Source organism: Aulonocara stuartgranti (genome assembly GCF_965226115.1).
Source record: "Aulonocara stuartgranti genome assembly, chromosome: 17".
Classification (NCBI taxonomy): Eukaryota; Metazoa; Chordata; class Actinopteri; order Cichliformes; family Cichlidae; genus Aulonocara; species Aulonocara stuartgranti.
In genome coordinates, this window is record NC_138953.1 from 32,832,335 (window position 1) to 32,859,535 (window position 27,201).

The 27,201-nt window shown below is 38.6% G+C and overlaps 2 protein-coding genes and 1 long non-coding RNA gene across 6 annotated transcripts; 1 reads left to right on the plus strand and 2 right to left on the minus strand.

Moving 5' to 3' along the window:
- Positions 1–181: 181 nt before the first annotated feature.
- LOC309692487 (ras-related protein Rab-19-like) lies at positions 182–8,283 on the minus strand. Of its 3 annotated transcripts, none has more exons than XM_082511051.1 (5): positions 8,220–8,283; positions 5,498–6,569; positions 3,236–3,419; positions 2,420–2,523; positions 182–2,336 (listed from the first exon to the last, which is right to left on the minus strand). In XM_082511051.1, the coding sequence occupies exons 2-5, from the start codon at positions 5,690–5,692 to the stop codon at positions 2,145–2,147; spliced, it is 675 nt and encodes a 224-aa protein (XP_082367177.1). In that variant the 5' UTR covers positions 5,693–6,569; positions 8,220–8,283; the 3' UTR covers positions 182–2,144. The 3 variants fall into 3 exon arrangements, with proteins under 3 accessions (XP_082367177.1, XP_082367175.1, XP_082367176.1); XM_082511049.1 differs by lacking the exon at positions 8,220–8,283 and adding an exon at positions 8,096–8,174; XM_082511050.1 differs by lacking the exon at positions 8,220–8,283 and adding an exon at positions 8,029–8,068.
- Positions 8,284–8,355: 72 nt separating this feature from the next.
- LOC309692486 (tetraspanin-8-like) lies at positions 8,356–17,881 on the plus strand. The gene is made up of 9 exons (XM_082511048.1): positions 8,356–8,455; positions 9,107–9,172; positions 9,528–9,641; positions 9,788–9,862; positions 9,980–10,078; positions 12,184–12,270; positions 15,998–16,057; positions 16,309–16,392; positions 16,557–17,881. The coding sequence occupies exons 1-9, from the start codon at positions 8,375–8,377 to the stop codon at positions 16,659–16,661; spliced, it is 771 nt and encodes a 256-aa protein (XP_082367174.1). The 5' UTR covers positions 8,356–8,374; the 3' UTR covers positions 16,662–17,881.
- Positions 17,882–18,211: 330 nt separating this feature from the next.
- LOC309692676 lies at positions 18,212–24,454 on the minus strand. 2 transcript variants are annotated; one of them, XR_014272402.1, is made up of 7 exons: positions 24,320–24,454; positions 23,581–23,654; positions 19,871–19,953; positions 19,614–19,703; positions 19,098–19,154; positions 18,870–18,954; positions 18,212–18,663 (listed from the first exon to the last, which is right to left on the minus strand). It is a non-coding gene; the product is annotated as an uncharacterized lncRNA (long non-coding RNA). The 2 variants fall into 2 exon arrangements; XR_014272403.1 differs by lacking the exons at positions 23,581–23,654; positions 24,320–24,454 and adding an exon at positions 21,494–22,440.
- Positions 24,455–27,201: the final 2,747 nt, after the last annotated feature.

The following is a 27,201-nucleotide window of genomic DNA, read 5'->3' on the forward strand; positions in this document are numbered from 1 at the left end:
TGGGAACAAATGTGTTTGTGATAAAGCCAGCTAGTAACAAAATGAAGTAAAGATATATAATTTAAAAAGTTGTTCTTTGCTAAGTTGTCTGTTGCACATAGACACAACACTGGTTTGCCCTTAAACCTAGATGCCTTTTTAAGCTTGAATGATTCATAGGTCTGTGTTAAATAGTTTGACATAAAAAACAAACAAACACTTTTCTGGTGAGAAACAAGGACTGGATTGAAAATGAGTGAAAAAGTACCACTTTAAAATATGGCTTTTAAAAGTCTGGTTCCTTTGAGACAAAATATAAGGAATTGATGAGTGGCTCAAGACTTTTGCGCAGTACTGTGTATAACATAAAAAGGAGTCTGGAACAAACAGCAGAGTCAGTTAAACCATAATGACATAACAGTCCTTTACATTACAGATGACAAAGATTAAGCTAACTAATCAGACAAAACTGACTAAAAGGAAAGGAAGTGAGCACCGATGATGGCAATCTAACTGCTTTTAAACCAGACTGCGTGCAAAGAAATGATAATCCAAGCAATAATTCATTCTTAAAGAATAACTCACAGACTGGATCAAGGAGAAAAAAAATACAAAACTCACATGTATTTATAATTTGTTGCTTGTCAGATGCAGCACAATGTTACTGATAAGGGACCAGGCTACACCTGGATGGTCTTTTTAAGCACTGGATAACCAAAACAACAAACACTGATGATCAGCATAGCATTTGTTACATTGCTTCAAGGCTGGTGTTTCAGTGAGGTCTGCCAACTTTGCATCCTGGTTTTGACCCTGTCAGCTATGTTTAGAGGAAGTAGTCTTGGCGTGGTTCTGCCTTTAGGCTAATGAGACTTTTTCCTGCCTCCTGGTTTTCATATAAACTTGGTTAATTGTTTTTAGTGCCCTGACAGATGTTCCAAATAACCTTAGTCTTTAAGTCAATAAACAATCAGCCTACCTCATGCACAATGTGTAACAGCACAGTGCCATCTTGTGTTAACTCATAAGGAAGGCACCCATTCAGTACTCATCAGCCCAGCCCTTCTCAGGAAAGTTCCCCTATAATCGGCTGGGAACTTAAAAGCAAGTATGAATTACTGTATGAACTGTGAACTATATTAATTTCTGGTGAATGTGGCCTTCTTAGTCTCAGGATCCCCCTCATTAACACACTAAAAATAAGGACATATGTTGGAAAAAAAACCCCAACCTTCAGAAAATTTCACAAGTGCAGACCATGGTGCATTAAAGGCAGTTTCATTTTGTTCACAAGCATTAAAGCACAACAAAGTGCAACCTCTCACAGACATTTTTAAGCATGTAAGATATCATTATCCGTGTATCTTTTGTATCTTAGAAAAAAACAAGGGCTTAAAAATGACATTATTCACAGTGATTTGGCTCATAGCAGACCCCCCTCTGGACTTTTTCAAACACACTGCAGCAGCAGAGGATCACAGCTCATTACAGAGACAACACAAGAGGTCACTTGGGTGAAATACTCAGTCCTCTGAAAGCATTTAGTAACAACATCTAATTGTCTTTCACTGGCTTTTCAAAAGCTCTATAAAGGCACAAAGAAAAAACTTCAACAAAAAAAAAAAGAAAGTAAGAAAGAAAATTGGGACTTTTTTGTGTTTAACTGATTGCACATTTGTTCCCAGTAGGTGTGATTGTAACTTGTAAAAACAGCCATAATAGCTCTTCAGTTTATAAATGAATTGCTGGATTCATTTTAAGTAGCCTCATGACATCTTGTGGAAATAAAATGGTATTAAATGGGAGACAAAAGCAGTCCAAGTAATGCTTGACATGAATGAGAAACGTTTACTGGAACTTTCCCACAACACTGATTACTCCCATCACCACTCTGTTATTCTCTAAATGAAAAGACTGGTCAACTATTTTTCAGGTCAGGTAAGTCACAAAAAAAGTACACTGGTTGTTTTCTTGCTTGTTTTTTTAAGGCAATTATTTTCTGATAATTGCCTGAATCCCCTCGATGCATATATTGTTGAATGTTCTTGAGCCTGTGCTCGCCCTTATTCCCACAGTGATGTATCTCCTTCAGTTCTTCAGCTCCATCTTTCTCTTGCTGCCAACATCCAATGTCGGTCCCTTTTCTTGTCCTGTCTGCATTTGTATCAGCAACACGATTTTTTTTCTGGTGTGTGTGTGTTGGCACTTATGGTGCCATTGATTGGCCGAGAGTTGGCTCGCAGCAGAACTCGAGGCGTGTCCTTGCTCTCGGAGTCTTCAGGCTGCACGTTAAGGCCGTTACGAGACAGCAGCTCTCTGGCCATCAGCATGAAGGCTTCGTCCACATGCTGACTATCCTAGAAAAATATAAAAAAAGCTCTATATAACAAGTATCATCAGCATTAAATGGTCCCATCTATTTATTATATGCGTGTATTACCTTTGCAGATGTTTCTAGTGCAGCCAAAATGCCTTTTTGTTTTGCCAGATTGCAGGCTTCTTGAAACTGAACCTCCCGTTCCTGCTCCAGGTCACATTTATTACCTAAATGGAGAGAATAAAGAAGCTAAGTGATGTACACACAGTGACACAGGTTCTGTTAATATTACCTTGCACCTAATTTACATAATAAAGTCAAACTCTACTCGTGTCCATACAGTACTGTGAGCAGTAACACATGTTAATTTTAAAATGTAGTAAGCAGCAGCAAGACTCCCAAGACACAAATCAAGCTTAATTGACTAAAGATAGGGCATTAAGTTAGAAAGAACAAAAACAGAGGTGGCTGGGTTGCAAAGTGGCTTGCAGATCGCAGGAACAGTTGAAAATGATACAATTGTATATTTTGCATAAGCAGGCCATGCTAACTACAATATTTCTTTATTTAGTTGAGCTTGGTATCATTTTCACTTAAAAACAAAAGTGCATTTCTTCAGTCAAAGCATCCTACTCACCAAGCAGCATTCACTTATTTACACAATGACTGATGCATCACACCAGTTTTGGGGGGGAATTGGGAAAGACATTCATGATTCAACCACTGAACATCTGTGTGAACAAGCCTTTCGAACTCCTTAGCCACATCACAGGAGAACGTTTTCACAGTAATCTGTGTAAAAACTGCCAGGAGAAGAGGCTTTTTCTCATTTAAAGGCTATTGTAATCAAATTCCCAGTATTCTTTAGGGCTAACAGCATACCAAGAAATCTTCATTTCCTTAATGCTTTCAGTCGTTATCAGTCCTATCAGCACTCACCTATGAGGACGAGAACCACATTGGCTGCTCCATATAGCTCCACCTCTTCTATCCAGTGCTTCACCGAGTCAAAAGTTGAACGCCGTGTGATGTCATAGGCAATCACCGCGCCGTGAGCGCTGCGGTAGTAGCTCTGGGTGATCGTACGAAATCTTTCCTGACCTGCTGTGTCCCATACTTGCATCTGCAACAATAAATCATATTTAAGAAATTACAGGAGGATGGTATCATAGTAAAGTAAAGAGTATTATTACTATATCGAGACAATCATTTCTGGATTAAGGTTTTTGTTCTCAGTGCTCTGTATCAGTGAAGTACTTACTCCAAATAAAGATATCAGGATTTTGGAACATGAAAATTTCCACCTAGTGCAAGGCAGCTCAGTGGATACAGATGTTAATCTTTCAAAATGTGATATGGAGTGCCCCGCAACACGAGTGCTATCTGGACCACCCACCTACACACATAAATGCTCACACAGTTGAGCACTCATTAGTCTTCCCCTGAATAACAGTCCCCGAGGACCAGACAGACCTTGTTAGTGTGGTAACAACTGTCATAGTAACAAACGAGACTCACCAACCCCACCCCATTTGTTTTAATGCTATGTGATGGTTACACCTAATGCAGATTATAGACATATGCTCAGATCTTTTTTGAGCATAGACTTCTACATGCATATGATGCTGATCAATATAAATCTGCAATGCCTTTAAAACAGGCTAATGACTCTTTTATGTCGATGTGAACGGCCTCGTTTTGTGACTAAGTAACTCTTTGTAGGGGCTTTCAAATACCTGCTTTTCTGCCTTAATGAACATCATACGAAAAGTCTATCATTTCAATAACAGAAGAACCCAACAAAATAATTTATAAGAAATGAATTTTAAGTTCCTATTGGTCCATACGACTGTGATATAACTTCTGATCACCAAGATATCCAGATATTTTTAATACCAATAGTCTGAATTATGAGGTCTCAGGCTTGCAAAATTAGATGGTGTTGTAAGACTACTTATGAATTACATCACCAGTGTGTGAATGTGTGTGTGAATGGGTGGATGACTGGATATGTAAAGCGCTTTGGGGTCCTTAGGGACTAGTAAAGCGCTATAAAAATACAGGCCATTTACCATTTTACCATGAATTGATTGAATCTTTAAGATGATCCTACACTGTGATTTGCCGATGCTTAAAAACAGACAGGCTAAAGTGAAAAATAGAAAGTTTTCAGAAGATTCAATGCAGCTGAAATGATACCAGTTAACACAGAATCTTTAAACATCCACAGTTAAAACTCGCCATTTGAAGTTGGACTACTTCCCTTTGCGTGCTTTTTTTTTTTTTAGAAATAGTTCACATCATTGCTATACTAACGCACGGATAGTTGTAATATTTCCCCTAGCTTTAAAAAAGATGATCTATTAGTTAAGGAGAGAATGCATGCCATGAATTTATATCATGCAACCATCTGTTTGCCCACCAAACACTGCAGTTACTGTATTTGTGTGTTTGTCTTGAATGACATACTGTTTCTTCCCCTGTGATTGATGAAGTTAGAAATTAGGGGAACAAAAAGGAGGCATTAAAAAGCCACACTACCATGTCTGTGTTTACTGATCAGTGCAGATAGTGAATGAACATGTATTATACACAAGCCACGACTTAACTGTATGAATAAGGAGCTAGATGTATTTATCCAAGTAGGCATTCAGACCAGAAGTATATCACAGCAATCATGATCCACCCAAACAATTAGTTCCTTTTTTTGTGTGTAATGACAGCACAGAGAAGTTTATTTTTACTCATACAAAAGGTCAAGCAGAGAAACCTGAACTACAGGTCCTTCGTGTGAGTGGCTGGCGTGACCCGTTTACAACTCAGCATACAGTAACTCGCACTGTAACCGAACAACTCCCCATTGTTATATCATTTACTGAGAAAATGAGAGAAGTTCATCACATCTGCACATTTAAAAGAACTATTGTTCCATTCATCCAGGTTCCTCACTCCTCATGACATGAGCAGACCTGTCCTAAATGATATATTTAATCTAATCAACAGCATATGGACCGGCTAAAGTGACTTAAAATAGATGTATTAACTAGTACATTAACTAGTAAGCCAGAAACTTAACTTGGATTTTTTTTTTTTAGCCTAACTCAAGCCTCAGAAAAGGAAAAACCCAAACTCTCTCCCACAAACGCTACCAACTGCCTTTCACACACACACGCACAGACACGCACATTACGGGGAACTCACCTTCACCTTCTTCCCCTCAATGTTCAGTGTCCGTACAGTGAAATCTACTCCGATGGTGTTCTGCTGTTTCTCTGAGAAAATCCCAGACTTGAAATTCTGAATCACGCAGGTCTTCCCCACGTTTGAGTCTCCAATAAGGATTAACTTAAACAGGAAGTCAAAAGTATCATCATGTTCAGGTGCTGGCATCTCCATGATGAAGTCACAGTGGAATGTGTGTCTTTTCCTGGGAATAAATGGAAGGAAATGATCCCTCCAGTAATGTAGATCGCTAGGAATGGGTTTTCTTTGAGGGTAAGAGACGCTGGGTTATCTTTGAATTTGAATCAAGACTCAGTCACAAGAAGGAATATGGATATCAAACTTGTGGTGTGTTCAAAGTTTCAACAGGGAACAACTGAAAAAATGCCCTGGCTCCTTCTTCTTCTAACAAAATCTACAGTTGGTAAGCAGGCTAGATTTCCATCAGCAGAGTAGGTTTAGGTAAATATGGCCTGCAAAACCAGTTTAAGGCTGGTGGAAGGTTTGTCAAGATAGAGAGCAGTTCAAAGGTTAAAAAAGCTTCAGACAATCCATCCAGTCATTCAAAAAAATTTCCTAATAAGTCTGCATGTCTTCTGTTTTTAGTTCAGTCTGCCCCTCTTGTGTTCTTTCAAACAAAACCGTCTGAGTTCTGCTTTTCTTTTCAGCAACTTCTCAGTTGTTGACCCACTTTTTAGCCCCCAGCAAAAAACAGCACACGGCCTGTTGCCCCTTTGCACAGGTTCTGGCTGTCGCAGCAAAGGAGAGCTTCCTCAAAATAAGAATTTTTAAAGATGTGTGTCCGTAATCCAGGTTGTCTAATCCACCTGCTGCTCTTTCACACACGTGTCACTTTCCTCCACCTGACTCTCTCCCTCCCTTTTATTTTCTTCCCTCACCAGTTCTTCCTGTTTTCTTTTTCGCTGTTTAGAGCACCTGTCGTAACAATAGAAACCTGCTCTACCTGCTTTTCGCAAGTAACCCAGCCCAGCATCATTGTTGGATCCTGGGAAATGGAGTCTGTTGACCACCTACACACACAATATGTCTGCTGAAAATCAGAGAATATTACATTATTGAAACTAAGCATATTTCTTTAAGTATTATACTTGAACTCAAAGCTATTTACATTTTAGGTGCATAGGTTTTTCATATTTATATCCTGTTCATAGCCTGTACATAGCTTGTACTCACTACAGCCTGTACATACTTATAGTTATAGAATATTCACAACATACCTCATACTGTGTACATTATAACATAATAGACCCATTTCTGTAATATACTTACATATCTATATTATTGCTAATATATATTGTAATATATCTATATCACTAAAGCACTTCTGGATGGATGCAAACTGCATTTCGTTGCCCTGTACCTGTGCATGTGCAATGACAATAAAGTTGAATTCTATTCTATTCTATTCTATTCTGATGGGAAAGAGAAAGTGCACTCTTTTAAGTCACTTTTAAAATTTTGCATATTAGAACATAGTAAAAATTTCGGCCTTACTAGTTTCTAAAACATTTTTAGGAAAAACTACACAAAAATCAAAGAAATGTGTGAAAAACGGAGAAAATTCAATTATTCAGTAGCTTGAAGCACCAACTTTAGTAGCTATTACTGTGACATCGTCAGCCTTTGTCCCAATTCTTTTTACTGTATAAGTTTCAGTTCGCTAATTTATGCACAGCTCTCTTAAGGTCTTGCCTTAAGAGAGGTTGAGGTAGAAGTTTTGACTTCGACTGGGACATTGCAGCACCCTTTTCAGCCATTCTGTTGTAGATTTGATGCTGTGCTTGGAATCATCAAATCAAATCAAATCAATTTATTTATATAGCACTTTTCACAGGATAAAAACCACAAAGTGCTTCGCAGTAATATAAAACAGGAATACATAAAATACATTAATAAACAAACATACAGCACAAATCTAATTAAAATCTAAATAAATGAGTCTTAAGCTGCTTTTTAAAAGAATAAATACAATCAAGGCAACGTAATGATGGAGGGAGAGCGTTCCACAACCTGGGGGCCACCGCTCTAAAAGATCTATCCCCTCATGGTCATGACGCATGACCCCTTTTCAGCCAAGCTTTAGCCATCAGATGGATGTCCTCACATCTGACTGTAGAACACTGAGATGCACAGAGGAGTTCTGTGGCTGCAAAATAAGCCCACAGGCGTACTCAAAATGTGTACTTTCAAAAACTGCATCTGCAATTTACTTTCATTTTTGTTCAATAAATAATGACATGGTGTAATGCCATGTGTCACAGTTCATCTCAGACTGTATTTTCATAATTAAAGACCACAAAAAATGACCATTTAAGGACCACATAACTTTGAATTGTATCCTAACACATAAAACCTTAGAAGTGATAGAGGGTGTACTTTCGTTTTGTCATTTTTTTAGGTGAAATACAGCATTTTTGTTTTACATTATATATAATGTAAAATAGGCATACAAATATATACATTTGTATGCTTGTATGGATTCAGCAAACCTGGCACATTGTAGTTAGACATGCACAGATTAACATTTGGCGGCTCGAATAAATTAGCCTGTCTTACTGAGTTTTGTTCAGAGGATACGAGCGCTTCCTCGATGCTAGCTGTGGCCATGTGGCAAGAGCCACTGCCTTTAACCGCGGTTAAGCTAAGCATTACTCCCGAATTGCAATATTTCCGAATGCACCTGAAAGCGGCACAGACTCCTCATCCAGCACATCACAGTGACGTCCTGTGCGGATACAGCAGACAGATGCCCTGACTGCTACGGTCCCAGGTCTACATCCGTAACGTTTTCTCCATGTAAAAGGGCGTTTTAAAGCCCGGGGGAGCAGCAGCAGAATGCAGCGGAGCGCGGTGGTCGTGGTGGCGGATAAAACGAGCTTGAAAAGGCCGTTTATTTTTGCAAATTCAGTCCATATGGTAGGAATTTTAAATCAATGCATTTAAAGCCCAGGGGCCTGTTTGATATCTTTTTATAAGGTTAAGTAGTTCATTTGTTGTCGTGTTCCCACTCAGATCAATTAATCTAAACCAAACAATGCTGTTTTGTCTGTATACCACGCGTATCGCGTGTAGTGTACTGCAGTGTTTGCTGTATGGTTCTTCCAATGTGTTTTTAAGGTTATACACTAAGAAGTCATCAGAAATGGGGGTGAAATTGCCATTGTGATGAATTTCTGCCTTAATATAAGGACACCCATCCTTTTCCGTCCATCTTCACCCCAGCATCTTCCCTTCAAATCACATATGCAGTATTCTCACATTGGTAATGTTTACAGTGTTCTGTGTTTTCCCAGCTGAGTCACATGTAAAGGCCTTCTGTTTTGCTGTGCTGTTACCTTGCTGTTCAGTACTTCTGCCTTCCATCTGCACTCAAAGGAGCTGCTGCTCCTTTAAGAAGTGACACCCATGATTTAAGCCCTAAACTGAGAATCTTTGCAGTTCCACATTCCCCGAGCTGCAAAACAAGCAGACCTATCATTAACCTCAAATATTTATTTCATTGTGACATCCTCTTAACTCAAAGCTGTTTGCACACTTAACACATGTTTGCGTTCTTCCTCTCCAAAGGCGCTGTGCTTCTTCTTGCTGACAATGACAGTGGCTTATCATCGAGATATCTTACAAACTGGAAAAGTAAGACCGACTTCTCATGGTTTTGGGGTTTGGAAAAAATAGTTTCAGATGTGTGCATTTATTGAAGGTGGCAATAATGCTTGTCAGGCTTCAGTGGAGACAACTGGGGATTTATACTAGGGGTCTCATCAGTGTCCTTGAGGAAGACAGTGAATAATCATCATGCTCAGTGCACATCTTCTGAATGCAACCATGACTGTTAACCTCAAACAAACCTTAAAAGTGAATGTTAAGTGTAAGCGAAATTCAGGTCGGGTGAAATCTTTCACAAATGTTTGATTCAAGGCTTATTCATCAAAACTGACAAGTCCAGTCGGTGTATCATTTTAACACCATTGTGGTTTTTCCTCTTCAGATGGTGTCTACTGTTTCCGTAGTGATGTTGTACGTGATAGAGATTGGCTGCCTGCTGCTCTCGGTGCTCGGCGTGTTCGGAGCCTTCAAAGAAAAGAGATGGTGTTTTATTCTGGTAAAAGTGTGTTTGTGTTGCTGCTGCGCATGTGGGTCAAATCTATGTCAAATAACAAAGCTCGACTCATTCATTATTCTTGTTTTCGATTTCGTTCATTTGATTTCTTTGTCACTAAAACTTTCACTGATTTTGTTTGTGTGCAGTATGCAGCTGGGATGGCAGCAGCCAGTCAAACAATAATTGTTAAAGCAGCACTAAGTTACCAAGATATTTATGAGGTATGACATTACGTGAAGGCCCTGCAGTAAAATGTCACCTAAAGCTGCTAAAAAAAGCTTTTGCTGTGGTCTTAATATGCTAAGAGAAGATTTTAATGTTGATTTCTTTCTCCTCAGAAACGTGTGGTCAATGAAGAGTCCAAGCTGCTGTCCATGATGCCACTCACTACAACAAGCCAAGCCAACAAGACATGGCTGTATCATATTCAGCAAGAAGTAAGCAGAAGTTACTTATACAGTGGGGGAAATGATTATTTGATCCCCTGCTGAATTTGTAAGTTTGTCCATACAAATGGACAGCCTTCTAATTAGTACCTTGAGGCAACTGTTGTTGTTGTTGTTGGCACTATATAAATAAAATCGAATTGAACTGATTTTGATGATAGTTTCATTTTACATAAAAGTGATAACTTGATTTGCATGTCATTGACTTGGTGGTGAAGCCGTTGTTGGCAAGCACAGTAATAAGATGTTTCTTGTAGTTGGTCACCAGGTTTGCACACATCTAAGGAGGGGGTTTGACCCACTTCTCTTTACAGAAACTGTAAAGAGAAGCTTCTGCTCCTTCAGCTCCTTTGACATTTTTTCTATAGGACTGAGATTTGGAAACTGGGTAGGCATTAATGAGCTTCTTCTTTATGCACTCCTTTGATTCGTCTTAGCATGTTTTGGGTCATTGTCATGCTGGAAGATCCATCCATGATGCATCTACTGTGTTCTGTCTGTCTAACGGAAGACGTACATTCAACGGTACACTGCCCCATCTGTTGACCCCTCAGCGCGGTGAAGCCATCCTGTACCCTTAGCAGAAAAACACCCACAAAGCATAATGTTCACCAACTCTGTGCCTAACTTTGGGAAGGTGTTCGTTGAGTCTGTGCAGGTCTACAATCTTGTCTCTGACATCCTTTGCAAGCTCTTTGGTGTTTCCCACGGTAGTGGAGAGGTTGGAATGCAAGAAATGGATTCTGTGGACAGCTGGGATTTACACACATAACTTTGAGATCAGGAGTATCTGCAATCGATTGATCGATTGTGAAACAGCAAGTCTGTGCGAACCAGAATTCTGGCTGGGTTAGAGGCGATCAAATACTTATTTCACTCATTTACATGCAAATCACTTAAAAACTTTTATGCAATGTGTTTTTTCTGGCTTTCTGGTCTGTCACCAATAAAACGAAACTGTATATTAAACAGTTTATTTCTTTGTAAGTGAGCAAACCTATCATTTCAGCAGGGAATCAAATAACTATTTCCCCCATGTTAGGGCCAAGTTTTTAATACTATGTGTTTAAGTTCTCCAGTACAAACATCTCAAACACCTTGGCGATACAACCTTGGTTCTCTGTGGTAACACAGACCATTATATACTTGCTTATTCCCTTTAGAAACAAACTGAAGAAACTGAAGTTCAGGCTCCCTGCTAGCTCCCAAACCCAGTATATTCCGCTGTAATCTAAAATAAAATTTGATTGGCCATTTATCCATTTTCTTACACTTATCCTTATATCAGCGAGCGGTGTGCAGCCTATTCCAGCTACCATAGAGCAAGAGGCGTGGTTCACCCTGGTAGACTTTTTGTTGTATTTCATTCCAATTTGGCTGATAAGTGTTGCTAGTTATGGAACTGTAAATAGAAACTATAATGTAACATTATGATAAAGGTCATGACTTATTTTTGCCCTGTTTGTTTCAGCCAGCTTTTAGCAACTTTTAAATCTACAGTATGCTAGGATACTCTGACATAAAAGTATGTTTTATGTTAAAAACACTAACCTCTTTTTGAGTATTAAAAAGATCCAAAGTGTGCCTGCCTCTGCTAACTGCTGACTTTTGCCTTTTTTGTATACAGCTAGCATAGTGCAGCTGTGCTAGCTACACTTTGCTAGTGTGAAAGTGCTTTGTTGTCAATCATGCACGCCAGAAACATCTGCTATTACTTGTTTTCTGGTCACCACTGACCACTCGTGAGTGTTGTTTGGTTTTGTTTTTTTTAATTTGGCTACCTCAGGAAGGAAATGTTGGGTTGCATGCATTATGCTTAAACAAAAGAACAGGCCCATTACAGTAGCGATGTTCAGACCCGTTGCTTTAATGACAATACTCACCCTCTGACGCCAAGAGCCTTCCTGAAACTCGTATCTTTGGAATAAACACAAGTCTGTAGTGAAGGTTTCCAAATCCAAACCGAACTAAAGGTCAGAAATCAGTGCTACACCTTGTGTTAATGAAACTTTAAAGAACTGTTGCAACTTTTTACTAAATGATACAAAAAATAATTACTGCTGGACCTGTTTTGAACCTTTGTGTTTCACCTCCAGCTGGAATGCTGCGGTCTCGTTGAAGGTTACAAAGACTGGGGCTCTTCCATCCCTTCATCCTGTAACTGCCAATATCCAGGAAAATGCGTGAGTGTCTTTCTTTTATAAGAACAGTGGTCATTATGTTCATCTCTGGTCCTGTAACCACACATTGTCCTCTAGAAACTGAGGAACCAATGACATATTTAAATTAGCAGTTTCACTGGTGAAACTTGAAGACACAATTGGTTTTCCCCATAGCAAGTGCCAGTGTAATTTGAGTCCAAGTAAAGCAGTTTTTTCATTTAAATATCCAACTAGCAATACGATGAATGTAGTTATTTATTCCTCTTTGACTCTGTGTATAGCTTAAGTTGTCTTGGATTGAGGTTAACTAGTTGTTGTTTATCCACAGACCAAAGTAGAACTCATACAGTTTTAATGGAATACTGCATTTGAGATATTTCTGAAAAAGATTCAGGCATACCTAAATAAAAAATCTAAATGGAAACTAAAGTTGAATGTATTCTACACTGTAAACCCAAATGTAAAAGGAATATAGTTAATAGTAAAAAAGTAAGTGCTATTTAGTCCTCTCAGCACATCATGCAAGTACGTACACATTTGGGTTATTTATTTCAACCATTTTTTGTCAAAGTCAGACATTTATGTTTATGATTTCATTAACCTTTCTGTAATTTGTAGCATGAATTTGACTCTGAAACGCTGCAAATCTGTTGGCTCACTTTAAAAAATATCCCAATTGCCCGCATGCGTGTTGTGGCTCCCCTGCGGCACTCTGAAAGGGAATCTAAATACATATTTAATGAGATCAGCTGCAAAAATAACTGTGTCCATGGGCCAGATTCACTAACACAGCACGACAGTGAAGCCTAAAGAACCCTCTTTAGGCTTTAAAAAGCTGTTGTCAGGATTTAACAAAGGGGTGCAGTGTCAGTTTTCTGACTGAAACGCAGAGAAAGATGTTTTGGTGGTTGGCCTTACTGTATATGTATTAGTAGGAATTTCCCTATCACTGCACAAAGTTTTGGAAGGAGAATATGAATCTTGCAAATTCGATTTATTAACTTTTGTAGCATGCAGTGCAATATTAAATTTAATGCTGAAAAAAGCATTTGTTATTTTGGGCGTGTGAGTTGTGATAGTTGGGAATGAGAAGGGGAAATGTTATCAGAAAGAGCGTGTAGCGGTGATGTGTGGACGACTTAAAGCCTTGAGAGCAGTACTATATGTTCTGTCACTTTTCACAGAGAATGTTTATAGCCATTTCTTTTTGCCGCTCATTATTAATGCTAGTATTTTATATTTAAAAAGTCTCTGGATGTCTTTTCTCAGCAGTGCGCACACAGAGTGGCTTTTGGGTATTTTCTCTCTTTTAAAAAAAGTCTCTACATTGGAGCCATATTGAAATGTCTGCCAACATACAGCGATTAACTTAACTGTGCTAGTGTGTCAGACTTACACTATTAGTGCGTGCAGCCTCACACAGACTCCAGAAAAAAACAAGAAGAATGTGCATATTTGTGCATGTGGAACAAATGTTAATTAATGCAGGGACGACTCATGATCTGATGGTTAAATAATGTTTGGTGTTCTGTGCATCACACAGGGCAGCTGTCATAGATTTCAGGTTTATGTGGTGGAAAGGTTTGCAATAACACACTGAATAATAATCCTACACTCTGTCCTTTGGAGGAAAGATAAGTTCACAGTTATAAAAAAAAACAACCCATTTTTCTTCAGTCTATTCTCATCTAGAGACACGTGTAAAGCTTGAGCTTACACTGTCATTTATGTTAGGATATAAATTGCTCGTCCTCACTTCCTCATCAGCTGCGCATGTTTTGGAGCCACGAATCTGCACTTGTATTTGTATTAGGGCTGCCACGATTAGTCGACTAGTCACGATTATGTCGACTATTAAAATCGTCGACGACTAATTTAATAGTCGACGCATCGTTTGAAGCTTTGTAAGATCACAAAGGACGCAGGAATGAGTAGTAGGATTTAAGAGTGTAATAACGGACTGAAACAGAAGATGGCAGCACTGCATGTACAAGGATGCCAGCTGCCGTTAAACCCCGAAGAAGAAGAAGCTGTGTCCCAGAATTCATAGCGCAGCTGTCAACAATGGCGGCAGCTAGTTAGTTTTAACTTTACTCTTATTATTCTTTCTGGGTCACAAAATAAACGTTTAACATATTTTCAGGCGAGAATGTAGCTGTGTAAACCTCAAATATCTGCTCAGTTTATCAAGACACCACATATTTTCAAAAGCGCTCCGACGTTTTCGGAGACGTCTGTTACCCACTAGCTCGTTAGCTAGGCGGGGGCAAGGCTAACTAGAGCCGTGAGAACACCGGACTCCCGGCAAATCGTTTTCAAACCCACCACCGTCTTTCGCTAGTCAGGTTAAACATATATATAAGTCACTTAGATAACTTAAAAATGTTATTGTTTGGCTTTCTTTAGTATTTTATTTGTTCCTGAGTAAATCGGTTTGGCTGAGATTAAAGTTATAGTTTTTTGCACAGCTAAAACTGTCAAGCAGACAGCTGATTATCAGAAGTGTGAGACGCTGGAGAATATACTCCGGTGTCCTGTTATATTTTAGAAAGCAAGGAGTTTATTAAACTTCACCGAAACAATCTGCAAATTTAATTAAAAATTAATAAACTACCATCTTGTCTTTATTTTTAGTTAGCACAAACACTTCAAGCTGTAAGCTAATGATAGTTATATAAGACCAGATGCTGCTGGTGCAATAAGCTGTACGCTGTACGTCCAATGGATGATGATCTGATTAGTCGACTAATCGCAAAAATAATCGGTGACTAGTCGACTATCAAAATAATCGTTTGTGGCAGCCCTAATTTGTATACGAAGTAACTGCGTCTTTGTGGACAAATGAGTGCATTAATAGTTCACCCATCAGACTTTCCATTCTCATAGGGGCATTGTTTTTGCAAATGCATCATCATGTTAATGTGCCCTGTGGCTTTATGTCACAAAAGTGTTTTTTTGGCAAACCTCACAGTAGCTTTTTGATGCCAAAAAAGGGTTTTTCACTGGCGCAGTTACCTAATCTGGCCCTAAATGACAACACAATTTCTAACAATTAAGCTGTGCATATTTTATTTTTTTACTTGGTAAAAAAAATGGCAAGGACTATAACTCTGATTCTAACTGTGGCATTTCCATCTTTTTTAATAAATATAATTAATCATTTTGTATTAATGTGACATTTTTATCTATACATTCATACGCCACGTCATCCTATACAGTTAAAGCACTTTATCTAACTCGCATATATGCACAGTTTAATGCACAATAAACCTACATGTCGTATGCATGTCTTTGGACCGTGGGATGAAGTACTATTAGTGTTTGGAGGATGAGGCTCAAAGCAGAAGCCTGATTGCTGTGAAGCAATAACGCTACCCACTGCACCACCATGCCACCCGGTGTTTAAATAAGGAGTTACAGTACTTGTTAGTTACTAAAGAAAAATCAGGCTTTGGGTACTTGGTAGGGGTTCGCATACACTTTAACCTCATTCTGGGTTCTTCTAGATAATCTTTTAGCGAACCTAGTTTTTGGGGAATTTCTAAACTTAAATCATTTTATGTTTTTTGTTTTTTTTAGTTCTGGGTTTCAGTGTAGCTTCATCAGCATGAGTGTGTTGTGCTGATCAGCAAGCAATAGCAAGAAAATCTGAAAGGAACAATCAACGCCGGGCACAGCTAAAACAAAAACTGGTGAAATTGTCTTCAATTTGTTGCATTGTGCTGTGAGATTTTGTGCTCTTCGACAGATTCGACTACGAGGCAGCGCCACACTCGGGGCTCCAAAGAACCACTATGTTTATCAAGAGGTAAAAAGAAAATTCTTAAAAACAAAAAAATATTGATTTCTTGTAGACTTTCTTTCTGATTTTTAAATTCAGGCAAAGTTTTTTAACCCCTGCACAGTGAATCATCACCACTTTGCTGGAGGTGTCCTTCCTGCACAGTATACTTAAAGTATAATGATATAATTATAATATAATCTTGTTATCTGGCACAGATGAAGACAAAACTAACTATGCTCCCCTACCCACCTGTACTTTCACTTTTTCGTTCACAGCCTTGCCTTCCAATTTACGTTTCCGAGCTGAAGCTTGCATTCTCGTTGTCGATGGGTATACAGTTTGGAAGCGGAGTGTTTTGGGTATGTGGTATTTATTTACATATATATATATATATATATATATATATATATATACATATACATATATATATATATATATATATATATATATATTGTTATATGTTGGTGAAAAGCATCTTGAAATATTTTCCTTGTGCTACCTTTTCTTTTCTTTTCTATTCCAGGTTATTTTACTTGTTATGAGCATCAAGTTGATGGACCAGATCAGAAGGAAACAGGACTTTATGGCTCTTCTCGAATCAAACAGATACGTTCCCGGTGCTTTCTAGCCCCCTGCTGTTTTAATACACGCATCCTAATTTCCATAACCTGGCTGTCTTATCATTTTTCTGTGTTGATGTTTAAATGCATGTCTAAAAGTAATCTACTTGCGCACAGTAGATAAGATTTAAATGACTCGTCTGCCTTACTGCTGTAAAAAAAAATTTTAAAAAAGGAGAGAGAGAGAAAAAAAGTGCAATTTAATGACATTAATCAATTTGAACTAGTTATCACATTTTCTTATGCTTTTTTTTCTGGCTTTTTGTTCTGTACATTAAGACTTTTGGATATATATCAGTGAGGCTTTCAAAAGGCAGATATTAATCTAATAATAATTAATCTGCTTCGATGTTTTATTGAAAGCTTGCCTCACTGAAGCCAACTGTAAGTTCTGAGTTTTGACGTATGTACCTCAAGTCAAGATGGCGTAATGAAACACGAATACTTGTCTTAAGCACACATTGACTTTTAAGCATTAGAGCAACTAATAATCTTTGCAAAATAATATTAATAACCTTTATGTAGCAGCTTTTTTAAACACTGTTTACAAAGTGCTTTGATTCAGTTATTCATTTAGCCATGCATATTACTGCATAATCAGGTGAGACAAGGGAATGATTCACATGTCTCTGGGACGGCAGAATGTTTTGATGCCTTGTTATGCACACTGAATATCTGAAACCTTGTCGCTGATTTCAGTTTTTCTTAAAGCACATCTAAAAATTCGACCTTGTGTGATCATGCCCAGCAGAGAGGAGCGGGTGAGGAGGAGGAGAGGGGATTCTATTTTGTTGCACATACAGTAGACACGCAGTAAAATCCTCTTTGATTTGAAGGTTTTGCACAGATGTTGGCAAGGCTGCTGCAAAGAGGTTGTGAGAGGCTCTTGTAGGAAAATGTGCCACCCAATTTCTTGCAGAGACTGTAACGCCCCAACTGATGCAACTCTCACCAAAGAAGCCTTTATGCCACGCCGCGTCTACTTTAACTTGCTGCATGAGCTGCCTGCTGTTGAAACGTCTACTCGACTCATATATTGTCAAATTAATTTAATCTGAAGCAGCAGATCCAGTGTCTACCTGTGCACTTTAACCATTATTGCCTAATATACACGTTCTGGCAACGTATGGTGTCTTTGTTTCTGTCACACACTGTTTTTGTTTTTTTATTTGCATGACATGATGTAATATTTTGTAAATAGAATGAATAAAACAAGTTTTGTCTTTTTTTTTTTTTACGTCTTCATTTTATTTTGTTTTCTTACGAAACTGAAACTGCCCGTCCTCTTAATGACGCTAACAGCTCGGTTAACCCAGCAGCAGATGCTGAGGAATGTAAATGATAGTTGTATGCATTTTAAATGTAAATTTTGGCAGCTGGCCTAAATGATACAGCACAGTGAAAAAAAAAAGGCACCTCATACTAAACACCAGTATATAACAAACACATCGTATTAAAAAATGAACACAAAGTAGAAATGTAAAACTCGAAATACAAAAAAAAAAAAAAAAAGTAAAAAAAAACAAACAAAAAAAACAACAAAACATCGACAAACCAAATTTTACACAGTATAAAAAAAATTAAAAGCTACCGAATCATCAAGTATTAAAACAATTCACACATGATATTCAGTTTGTTTTCGATATATGTTTAGTTATATTAGCTTTAAACAGTGCATTTTCACTCAGTGTTGATATCCCAGATCAATAATCTCAATCAACTGAGTTGAAATTCAGAAAGTCATAATAAAGCAGTCCATAATGCAGTTGTAGGATATGATATATTCAATATAACCAATTATCATAAATATATTTATTATTTAGCATGCTTAAATAATGGCCATCACTGCTGGAAGCATCAGAACTAGCAAAGACATCGGAAGTGGTCTGGAGGCTCTGTGAGGGTGGTGCAGTTGCCTGCTTTTGCCTCTGCACCTTAGTTCACTACCGAGGTGTCTCTGTTTCGATTCAGCTGGCACAAGATGGCTCTACACAACACGAGGGACTACATCTACAGGAAAGTGAAACAAAGATTGATTATTTTACTTCCTGTTCATCTTCTGTTGTTTCTTGACTTGCTTTGAGTCCTCTTGCAATTTTAGAAAGAGACTGAGGGCAGAAAAGCCAAAGAAAACAGACACTTGCTCGCCTCTGGTTTCTTTAAACTCCATTTTTCTGGTCTTTTATGCTAAATTAGTAGATTGCGACTGTACTTACCCACAATAATAAAAATCCCAGTAACGTGCCCAAAAAAAATCTTAAATCCATGCATGAGGATTTCAACAAGGTACGTAAGGCATCCCTGAAACAGGAAAGGCTTAATAGGATACATATTTTCTAAAGATGAAACAAACAATTTGCATCTCAGTTGCATCAGATGACACCATAACAGCTTATAGAGTTTGCAAAGGTTCCTGGAAAAACTGATGAGAATGTCTTTAATACCTGTTCATAAATCATAACAGTCTGATTTTCCTCCCAGCTGCTTCCAAGAGTTTCCACCTAGAAAACATAATCATTTTAAGAAAAAAAAAAAGAAAAAAAAGAATGACAAGCAGGGATAACAGAGACCAGAGTAATGTTTAAAAATTTATTTGTAATTTTAAAAAAATCTGAATAATTTTGGTGTATGTGGAGAGCAAATTTGCAAATTTATCCCAGTTAACTGCCGTATTATCAAAAACAGATTGCATGTAATTGCCAACTTGATGCCATTCAATCACAAAGTGATGCCAGGCCGACTCTGCCTTGTTTCGACTCATTAAAATTGTTTTGAAGTTGGCAGCTGATACAGGAGGTCACTGAACTCGTCCCCATCTTCGAAGCAACATTTCAACATTCAAGTGTTTTTAAATCAATTGGTCCTCCATAATGAATGAACACTACTAATAATGACAGCCTTATATCAACAGGTTCTATTACAGAAGAACACAGTGTAGGCATGTTAGCTTTCACACTTACACACAGATTAGTGGACTCTTTAGCACAAAGGCAGGATTTTGGGATGTTGGACTTCCAGTCCTGGTAGCCCTGAAGTCTACAACACTCCAACTGAGATGGAAGTCAAAGGAGAACATAAGAATACTTAGCGACAACTGCAAAACAACCACTTCCTAATTACCTCAAATTGGCTACAGGTATTAACAGAGGTATGTTTCAGTGTGATTGCAAAAACATGGACATCCTGACTCGCAACCTCAAACTACGAGGTTTCTTACATCTGTCTGTAAATCGTCGAGCAACTCTTTGCTGCTTTCCGTCAGCGGCAAAAGCCTCAGGTATTCCTTCTTCAGCTCTTCAACTAGCAGCACAACAAAAACAAAGTAATATTAAAAATATTATTACAAACAATACTGTGTCTTCTAAAACACATTTTGGATTAAACTAAACAAACACACAAAAAACCCCCCCAAAAAAACCCCCCACAGAAACTCCACATTTTAAAGTCAACTCGGTGATACCTCAGGGTGGGAAGCCAGTCCTAAGAACAATAGAATGATAACCATCAACAAGACGATACTCTCTAAAAATCACTCCAACTGCATACTGTCACACACTGTCACAATTTTTTCTTGGTTCACCTATTTTGGGATATTTACACGTTTTATTTGTAGGTTAATAATTGCTTAATTCTTTGTTTTGTTATTTATCTTTGTAAGTCAGCCAGGAAGAACTGCAAGGTCATTAACTTTAAGTAAAGGGACTGGTATAGGACCAGCATGCACTGGGGTGGGCTTATGGTTTTTGTTTTTTTTACCAGATTTGCAAGAATCCCTTTTAAGTTTGCAACTGCCAGAAGAACAAGTGAAAATGCAAACTGCATATTTTCAGTCCAAGGTGACAGTATTCTGTTTTTATAGACAATCCCACGTAACAGACAGGTCTGGCCCGGCTCTAGTGTGAAGCCAGACACTGCTGGCTGACTGGCATGGTAAGGGGTATGTCAACCAGATGTGGGCCAGGTCTGGCAATGATGGCACTGTTTATGTGATGGCATGCCACATCTGGCCCGATTGTGGTTTGGCTTATGCGTCCCAGATCTGTCGTCTAACCGGCATGAATGTGTTTTCTAGCAGTATCAAGTTACTAAAGTTACTATTTGTACTGGATGTCACAAATCCTCACATCCTGTGAGGTCAGATACAGATTCAATAAGATTTTTCTATTTTATTCTCAGTTTCCAGGAATTTCAATTTGTTGTTAAAAAAAAAAAGTGTTTTGGTTTTGTCTCCATAGGACTCATTTATTTCACATGAAATATGTTAAAATGGTATTAAAACACTGTCATCATGTCAGTTTGCTGATAAATGCAAAGATTAATAAGCCATCAGAAACTCAGGGCATGCATTTGAGTATTGGTATGTCACATATTTAGACTGCTGGGGTTGTAGATGTGATTTTAGCGACATGCCTTGGAGGTGTTTTACTCTATAATCTGCTATTAAAGACGTAACTAATATTAACCGTGTTTTGTAGAATGATTTCTAACATTTAATGTTGTTAAGGCATTTTGCTAGAGTTGTAATTTTTCAGTCATGAGTGAAACGCTTAAGTTATCTTCAAACAATGTATTTAGCCTTTTATCTTGAAAATGTATTTCTACCTCCATAGAACAGCATATTACATTTTAACGTTCCCTAAAGTAACATGCTGGGACTGTAAGGGGGGATTTAGCTTTCATAGCAGGCTTCATGATCATGCAATTGCACCCAAAAAAAATTTTCATTCCAGGATCAATACAGTTAGAAGAGACCTGATCAGAAAATTGTAATTAAGAAAAGGTAATGCCACTTCCATGTTTAAAGAATATATTGTTATGGATTAACTCTAATCAGTACTACCTTCTTATTCTGTGTTTACTTCATGTTCTGTTAGGTCTGGGCTTCCCGGTGATCGTCATTCCCTGGATGGGGCTTCAGGAGATGAACTCCCTTAAAAGAAGGAGAAGCCTGTCAGGTTCTGTGACCCACCTGGCAACTCCAGCCATCTCCTACATCTACAACTGCTTGAGGAGCCAGGAACCTCTCCTGTGGGGCCAGTCCATGCAGCAGGACGCAGAGAGCATCAGTGAGTGGAAACTTATGACGGCAGAAACAAATTAAAGACAGTTAATGTCTCCATTATGCTCCTGTTTCTCTGGTTCGCTCTTGTTTTTATCACTTGAGAAATATTGCTAAACTGAGTCCCATTGTATTATGCTCTGAATTGGAAATTGTTACACATGCATTTGTTTCATCTCATTTGCACTATTGTAATTGTTTGTTCACTTGTTTATGTAAGGCCCCCTTGGAACATCTGCTGGGTTGTTCAGAATGCTGCTGCAAGGTCTCTGACCAAGTCTTCTAACTACTCGCATGTCACGCACCTGCTGATGCAGCTGTACTAGCTCCCCATTAAATTCAGAGTCCACTTTAAGATTATGACTTTGACATTCGGGGCTCTGCATGGACAAGCGCCAAAATCAACATCAGAGATAGTTTACATCCGTACATCCCTAGCAGGTCCCTGGGGTCATGTGATCAGTTCTTGCAGGTTGTCCATAAAACTAAGCTGAAAACGAAAGGTGACAGAGCTTTTGTAACTGTGGCCCCAGACCCTGACACTCTCCCTCTTTGAGTTTGAGATCTGTGGACTCAGTGGTCTCTTTTATAAAACAGCTAAAAACTCATTTTTTTTAAAACTTGCTTTTGGTTCAGTTTTGTTTTATCTTTTCTAAAGCACTTTGTGATTTTTATCTCGAAAGGTTCTATACAAATATAATTTCACTTACTTACTTAAATCTCCATTAGCTGATATAAGAGCTGACTGACAGGCTGTTGGGCAAATTGTTGACTTGATAAATAAATGTCACCCTTATAAACAACAGCAACAGGTAAACCTTTCTATCCATTACAACAGAATTGTCTTCTTTTCAGTTTGTCAATTAAAGGAAGCATTTTGTCATTACTTGACTTCATTGCACAGACACTAGGTGGCACTAACACCTAACACTTTCTCAAGAAATTAAAGTCACCATAATATACATTGTAAACTTGTCAAGGGCATTGCTGTGTCAATATTATGTTATAATGTAAGCAGTAGGCGTAGGACCTTTGTCACTTTGTGCTCGTATTCTATTTTCAAATTCACACCAGTTCTTTTTCCTGTTTATATGTATGTTTATGGACAGTTTAAAGTTTATAAGGCACACCTGACTGTAACAGTAATACAGCAACCCTGCAAAATTAGGCAGAGGTGCACCGCTGTCCTTATGATCACATGCATTGTCTCCTACTGTCACCACATTACACAACCATAAGTCAGTTTTTTTTTGTGTGTGTGTTCGTTCTCAGGTAAAACAGTGAGTGAGACAGACCGTGGAGCTGTCTCAGTGGCCGTTGAAGGAGTCTTAGAGCTTCTGGAGGCTTTTAATATAAGATCAACACAGGTTCCAAAAGCGATCTCTCGCCATTTTGATGAGCCTGCAATGTCAAGTGAGCACATTTGAAGACCTAATTCAATTGATTTATGTTTACGTTATGACTGTTTGCAGCCACATGAATAGTTAATGATGTACTATGGTTGTTGTGTCTCTTTGTGTCATGTATATTGTGCCTGTACTCAGGAAGGTATGTATTTTTATGGTCTTAAGAAGTCTGATAATGAGCTAAACATTACCCAGAGACAAGTATGTATTTTCTAATTAGCAAATTTTTTTTAAATGTATTTTTCAAATTGTTTAACAGCCAAATCTTCCTACAGAGGGAGAATCCACCTGTGATGTCGTCATGAGGGATGACGACAAGAACGAAGACTCTCACCAGGAAGCATGGACTGTGTTTGAGAGGATGTTTTCTCATTTGTATCATCTAAGGTGGTTGTTTTTGTTATTGGAGTGTTGTGATTCCACTGGTGATTATACTACAGATACCAAATTAGGATTACTTACCAGCACATATGCTGTGATTTAGTTAAATAACTATGTCGCCATCAATTCAAAAGTGGTCGCATTCCGCTGTAACACTGTAGTATTGGGGAAAAAAACTTAAAGTGAGTAAAGTCTCTTACATAATTTCCCCGGGGATTAATAAACTACATTGATTCTAATAATGATGATGGCTGTAAAAAAAGAAAAAGAAAAAACAAACAACAACAAAAAACAAAAATGCAAATAACAGCCAAATCTTTCTAATTGTGGAGGAAGAAATTGACAAATTACAAAATAATCCAGCCCAGTTATTAAAAAGTCCATGCTTGGTGACATGAACTAATTTGCCAGGACAAAAACCACACTTTGGTGAAGTGTAGCTTGTTTTTTGTTCATTCTGCTGACCCCCTGAAATCTTTTGGTTTCTGTTATGTTGTAGCTCGGAAGTGTTCAAAGCTCTGGGCTTTGACCCTCACACCAGTCACTGCGTTCAGCCAGAGGGAGGTCCTCCACCACCACAGGAAGTCTTGGCCTGTTTGCAAAATCTGTCCATCATGCCAGTTAAAAAAAATACCACAGGACATTTCACTCATCTTTCATTTCAGGTTTGCATAAGACCCCTTCCTGATCATTCTTTGGATTATAGCTGTGCCTCTTATAGAGAAATGTATGCATCACAGTCACCATTTCACAAATCTTATTTGTACATCTGGATCTGTGTCCTTCAGTAAACTCCACAGAGGAGTTTGATCTTGCTTACCTTTGCCTCAACAAGTAGCTTTTTGAAGGAGTCCTTTAAACCACCACCCGTCTCCTTCTTGTGTGCATGCGTTTTATGTTCTCATTGCTCTCAGGCTCCAGAGGTGAACCTCTGCCTGCATTTGTCAGAACTATGTTCCAAAGTACTATGGTGCCTGAGAGCAATGAAAGCATAAAGGACTGGTTTAAAGGACTCCTACAAATTGCCTAATAACAATCACCTGCTGAGGTGTGGGTGTGTCCTGAGGTGGGCTATCAGCTGGTCACGGGACCTATTTAAAGGGAAGCTGCAGAGCAATGGAGGAGGCCCCAGATATGATGAGAAGGAATGTGTAGAAGTGAGGTATCTGATAGGTTGTGTAATGTGGTGACAATGGGAGACAATGCATGTGATCATAAGGACAGAGGTGCACCTCTGCCTAATTTTGGAGTAGTGTATCTCCACTGTTGTTTACTGGGTGCAGTCGTGTTGGGGGAGGGCTATTAGCCAGGACAGCTCCCCGGATGATGGTTTTGGCCCATATCGGTCTGCTTACAGGATGATGGGAGGCTTCTCCTCGTCCACCCGGGACAAGGCTGCCGTGGTCCCGCTCTGAAGAGAAAGTGGTTCCCGGTTGTCAAACATTATCTAGTCTTGTAGATGGTCTGACAGCTGAGAATAATGATGAGTCAATAACAACAGTGTGCTCTCATCTTATGCATGTGAGTTTGTCATTATAGTTTTATTTGTAAGAAAATGATGAACTTCACAATGTGTACCTAATCAAAGAACATTTCATAAGTCAGTTTAATTTCATTGCCCTATGAGAGCTGGGATAAACATATCCTGACAGTTACAGTTGAGCACACTTCAGTTAAATCTTGAAACAGTAGAGACAGATAGAAATAGATTCACCTTTGCATAGACAAAAGCAGATACCGCCTGTGTTCAGTCCATCATATTAAAAAGGAAACTATAACATGCTCCATGTCATCTTGCATCCACGTCTAAATTGTTGACAAGCAGCCCGGTGTTGTTGTTCTGACTGTATTTAAAACAGGGCTGTGCTGTCCAGCTTCAAAAGCTGGTATCTCTTGGTGGCGGTATTGGCTATATTAATTATTGTTAATTATAATTATTATATTCTTAGAGTTTTCTCTTTCTCTTATATTTAAAATAACCACACTACGGATGGATACTGTGAGAAGGAACATTTATGTGGATGACTGTTTAAAATCTGTTGCTTCACAAGAAGAGGCAGTGCGCATGCTGCAGAGGCTGATATCTGCATTAAAGGAGGAGCTTTCAAAATGGATCAGCAACAGTCACACAGTGCACATCTCAATCCCAAAGGAAAGAAGAGCAAAGGAAATCAAGGGTCTGGATTTGGATCAATTTCCAATTGAGAGAGCACTGGGTTAGTTCAAGTTCAGAAACTCTCCGCAGGATCGTCCACCAAGTAGAAGGGGCATTTTGTCTGTGATCGGCTCACTGCATGATCCTTTGGGAATTTTGTCTGCTTTCAGTATGCCAGCTAAACTGTTGCTACAAGAACTTTTGTTGACAAAATTTGAAGTGGGACGAAGTTATTCCCCACTCTCCCTCTAAGCGGGGGCGTGATTGGGTGGAGGAGCTCCAGCTGATTCAGTGGAATGCTTTCTTAAACCAAGTTCCACTGGAAGACCAGATAAAGCACAACTTCATCATTTTTCTGATGCAAGTCCAGATGGTTATGGGATAGTGTCATATTTAAAACTGGAAAAGAATAACATCTCAAATGCTGCCTTTAACCTGGGAAAAGCTAGAGTTGCTTCTTTTAAGCAAACTACAATTTCCAGGCTGGAATTGACAGCTTCAGTTCTTGCAGTTTGAGTGAACTAACTTCTGCAAAAAGAGTTGCAGGAAAAGTTTGAAAAATCTGTTTTTTGAACTGATAGCACAACAGTACTGAAATACTTCTCCAAGGAAGCCAGAAGATTTAATACCTTAGCTGCAAATAGAATTTATGTTGTTCAAGAAGCAACAGATGTGAATAAGTGGAGATATGTTTCCTCTAAGGAGAACCATGCAGACGATGCATCCAGAGGCATGAAAGCTGAGGATTTTCTCAAATGTAGGAGATGAATAAATAGGCCAGAAGTCAGAGGAATGGCCTAAAATGGATGTGGATCACAGTGCAATTCCTACAAATGACCCAGAGGTCACAAAGGACCTGACAGTGAGCATTTTTTGTGAAGGAATCACAAGATGCTACAAACTGTCTGATTCATTACTTCTCATCTTGGACAAAACTTCAAATCTCAGTAGCCTGGTTTTAAAGCTGAAAGAGACCTTGGTGTTGCTGGGACAAAAGAGGAAAGAGTTTGTTGTTGCAGATCTGAATGAAAATGATCTGGAAAGTCAAAAGAAAGAAATGGAAACAAGAATGGGAAAATCTGACTCAAGAAGATTTGGCCAAAGCAGAACAAGCTGTTATTCAGCATGCACAACAACAGAAATTTAAAACTGAAATGGCTTTAATAAGCAATGGCCTCAAAGCAGGTTCCAAGGGGAAGTTCTCCCTACAAGCTCGACCCAGCATTGGATGCAGGGGAATAAACGTGTTAACATTGATTTTACGGCATTTCCGTCAAAACTTGGCACATGTAGGAAGAGCGTACATCCTGTCAAAACTAAGACAAAAAGACTGGATAGTAAATGCAAATTCGGCTGCCAAGAAAATAATCTCTTGTTGTATCATGTGTACACGCAACAAAGAAAAGTTTGTTGAACAAAAGATGGCACAGAGAGAGTCCTGCCAGACATGGCTCCGTTCACAAATGTTGGAGTGGTCTATAAGGACAAAGTCTCTTTAAAAGGTATGGGGTTCTTATTCTTTGTTTGACCAGTCGTGCAGTACATCT